This window comes from Vollenhovia emeryi, unplaced genomic scaffold (genome assembly GCF_000949405.1).
Source record: "Vollenhovia emeryi isolate VEMERY1.0 unplaced genomic scaffold, V.emery_V1.0 DF943297.1, whole genome shotgun sequence".
NCBI lineage: Eukaryota > Metazoa > Arthropoda > Insecta > Hymenoptera > Formicidae > Vollenhovia > Vollenhovia emeryi.
Window position 1 is genome coordinate 1 of NW_011963069.1, and position 3121 is coordinate 3121.

At 46.9% G+C, this 3121-nt stretch overlaps 1 protein-coding gene across 1 annotated transcript; it reads left to right on the top strand.

Moving 5' to 3' along the window:
• The first annotated feature begins 29 nt into the window (after window positions 1–29).
• On the top strand, window positions 30–2540 carry LOC105566168. Its single transcript, XM_012019959.1, has one exon. It carries the CDS (start codon window positions 1109–1111, stop codon window positions 1982–1984), a length of 876 nt encoding a protein of 291 aa, XP_011875349.1. The 5' UTR covers window positions 30–1108; the 3' UTR covers window positions 1985–2540.
• Window positions 2541–3121: the final 581 nt, after the last annotated feature.

Consider the following 3121-nt stretch of genomic DNA (forward strand, 5'->3'; position numbering starts at 1 on the left):
TTCCACACGTAAAAAAAAAAAAAAGGGGGGCAGCGAGCGCGAGCGACGGGCGAGGGGGGCAGCGAGCGCGAGCGACGCGCGGGCGACCCGAGACAAACATATGACGCCTAAAAATGACTTATGTCCCCTTGCTGTTTTGGTGGCAGGAAGATGATGCGCTATCATTTCCACACCACCTTGCGGTAGATGCATGGTGTGCTTTTTTTATAGTGGTTTCCCCAGTAGGCCTAATCCACTCTCATAATTTAATGCAAAAATTGCTCAAAGTGCCGTCCTCCTTCACGTACGCAGAATTCGGCCCTTCGAACAATGTCGCGCGTTGCACGTTGCACCATGTCCGGCGTAATGGTACGGAAGGCCGCTATAATAGCTTCGCGTACTTCGTTTTCTGTACCAGTACGCTGATTTTCTGTTAGACTTTTTATATGACCCCATATGAAAAAGTCCATCGCGTTAAGGTCTGGCGACCGTGCTGGCCAACTGATCGGGCCACCACAACCTATCCATCTATGTGGATAACATCTATTTAAAATATCGCGAACTTCTCGACGAAAATGCGCGGGAGCTCCATCGTGCTGAAATATTAATTGTGCTCGCACGCGAAGAGGCACATTTTCGAGGAGCTCTGGTAAAATATTTGTTAAAAAGTTCGCGTAAATTTCGCCATTTAGACGCGGCAGGAGGAAATACGGACCGAACTGAAAATTTTAAACGAAAATCTTTAGTCCCATTAGTTTAAAAAAATTGTTTTATTTTTACGGATTACACTTACCACTTGATTCCCGATTATTCCAGCCCAAACATTAATGGACCAGCGATATTGAAACGCGCACTCACGAACGACGCGAGGATTTTCTTCACTCCAGTATAAATAATTTCTAGAGTTGAATATACCGTTTGGGGTGAACGTTGATTCATCGGTCCATAAAATATTGTCCGGGAAAAGTAAATTACCTCGACATTGCGCGAGGAGTCCTGCATGAAATTCACCGACAATTAAATTACTGTACATTTATCAAAGTGCGTAAATATTAAATAATAGCAGACCTTCACAAAAATTGATCCGTTGTTGAAAGTCTCTCGGCAAAAGTTGTTGCACACGCTGGTAATGGAACGGATGCAATCTATTCTCTCGCAAAGTCTGATGCACCGCGAACCTGGAAAGTCCCAGTTCGTGAGCCGCACGACGCACGCTGGTTCCGGGGTTTTCATAAAACATGTCCAGTACTCTCTCTTCGTCTGGAACACCACGGCGCACTGGTACATCTTTCGTCTTATGCACGAGACACCCTGTTTCACGCAATCGTTGCACAACGCGAAAAATCGTATCCTTAGTCGGATGTGCACGCTCGGGAAATCGTTCCGCATAGATTCGAATAGCGCGGGGAAACTTTCAGAAAAACAGCTGAAAGCTTCCCCGCTATATTTTCTTGTTTCCGAATGTCAATTGTTTCTTCCTGAGCTCGTGAACACGATCGTCAAGAGCTTAGTCGCGTACGAATCTCGACTCGTATTGTGCTGGACAGCGACAATGCGATTTACTACAGAAGAGTATACCGACATGATAGTGGCCTACGGGCTAGCGGGCGAAAGTAAGCGTGCCGCGGCTCGAATCTATGCGGAACGATTTCCCGAGCGTGCACATTCGACTAAGGATACGATTTTTCGCGTTGTGAAACGATTGCGTGAAACAGGGTGTCTCGTGCATAAGACGAAAGATGTACCAGTGCGCCGTGGTGTTCCAGACGAAGAGAGAGTACTGGACATGTTTTATGAAAACCCCGGAACCAGCGTGCGTCGTGCGGCTCACGAACTGGGACTTTCCAGGTACGCGGTGCATCAGACTTTGCGAGAGAATAGATTGCATCCGTTCCATTACCAGCGTGTGCAACAACTTTTGCCAAGAGATTTTCAACAACGGATCAATTTTTGTGAAGGTCTGCTATTATTTAATATTTACGGCACTTTGATAAATGTAGAGTAATTTAATTGTCGGTGAATTACATGCAGGATTCCTCGCGCAATGTCGAGATAATTTATTTTTCCCGGACATTATTTTATAGACCGATGAATCCACTTTTGCCCCAAACGGTATTTGTTTCAAATTCAATTCAACTCACGAAATTATTTATGCTGGGGTGAAGAAAATCCTCGCGTCGTTCGTGAGAGCGCGTTTCAATATCACTGGTCCATTAATGTTTCGGCTGGAATAATCGGGAATCAAGTGGTAAGTGTAAACCGTATAAATAAAACAATTTTTCTTTCGCTAGTTGGACTAAAGATTTTTGTTTTAAATTTTCAGATTGGCCCGTATTTCCTCTCGCCGCGTCTAAATGGCGAAATTCTTAACAAATAAATTACCAGAGCTCCTCGAAAATGTGTCTCTTCGCGTGCAAGCACAACTAATATTTTAGCACGATGGAGCTCCCGCCCATTTTCGCCGAGAAGTTTGCGATATTCTAAACAGATGTTATCCACATAGATGGATAGGTCGTGGTGGCCCGATCAGTTGGACAGCACGGTCGCCAGACCTTAACGCGATGGATTTTTTCATATGGGGTCATATGAAAAGTCTAACAGAAAATCAGCGTACTGGTACAGAAAACGAAGTACGCGAAGCTATTATAGCGGCCTTGCGTACCATTGCGCCGGACATAGTGCAACGTGCGACGCGCGATATTGTTCGAAGGGCCGAACTCTGCGTACGTGAAGGAGGACGGCACTTTAAGCAATTTTTGCATTAAATTATGAGAGTGGATTAGGCCTACTGGGGAAACCACTATAAAAAAAGCACACCATGCTATCTACCGCAAGGTGGTGTGGAAATGATAGCGCATCATTTTCCTGCCACCGAAAGAGCAAGGGGGACATAATTAATTTTTAGGCGTCATATGTTGGCTCGGGTCGCCGTCGCTCGCGCTCGCTGCCCCCCTCGCCTCCCGCGCCACGCTCGCTCGTCGCTCGCGCTCGCTGCCGCGCTCGCCGCCCGCGCCGCGCTCCCCGCCGCGCCTAGGTTTTTTTCCCACCACGGTGTATCTCGCGCGTCGCTCCACCTCCCGCTCATCGATCGATTTTCTTAAATGCCTTCCGAGTCCGGCCTACCGTCTCCTGCATCCTCATT

Coding starts and splice junctions, on each gene's coding strand:
- LOC105566168 (XM_012019959.1), top strand. CDS start 1,109: ATGGAACGGATGCAATCTATTCTCTCGCAAAGTCTGATGCACCGCGAA.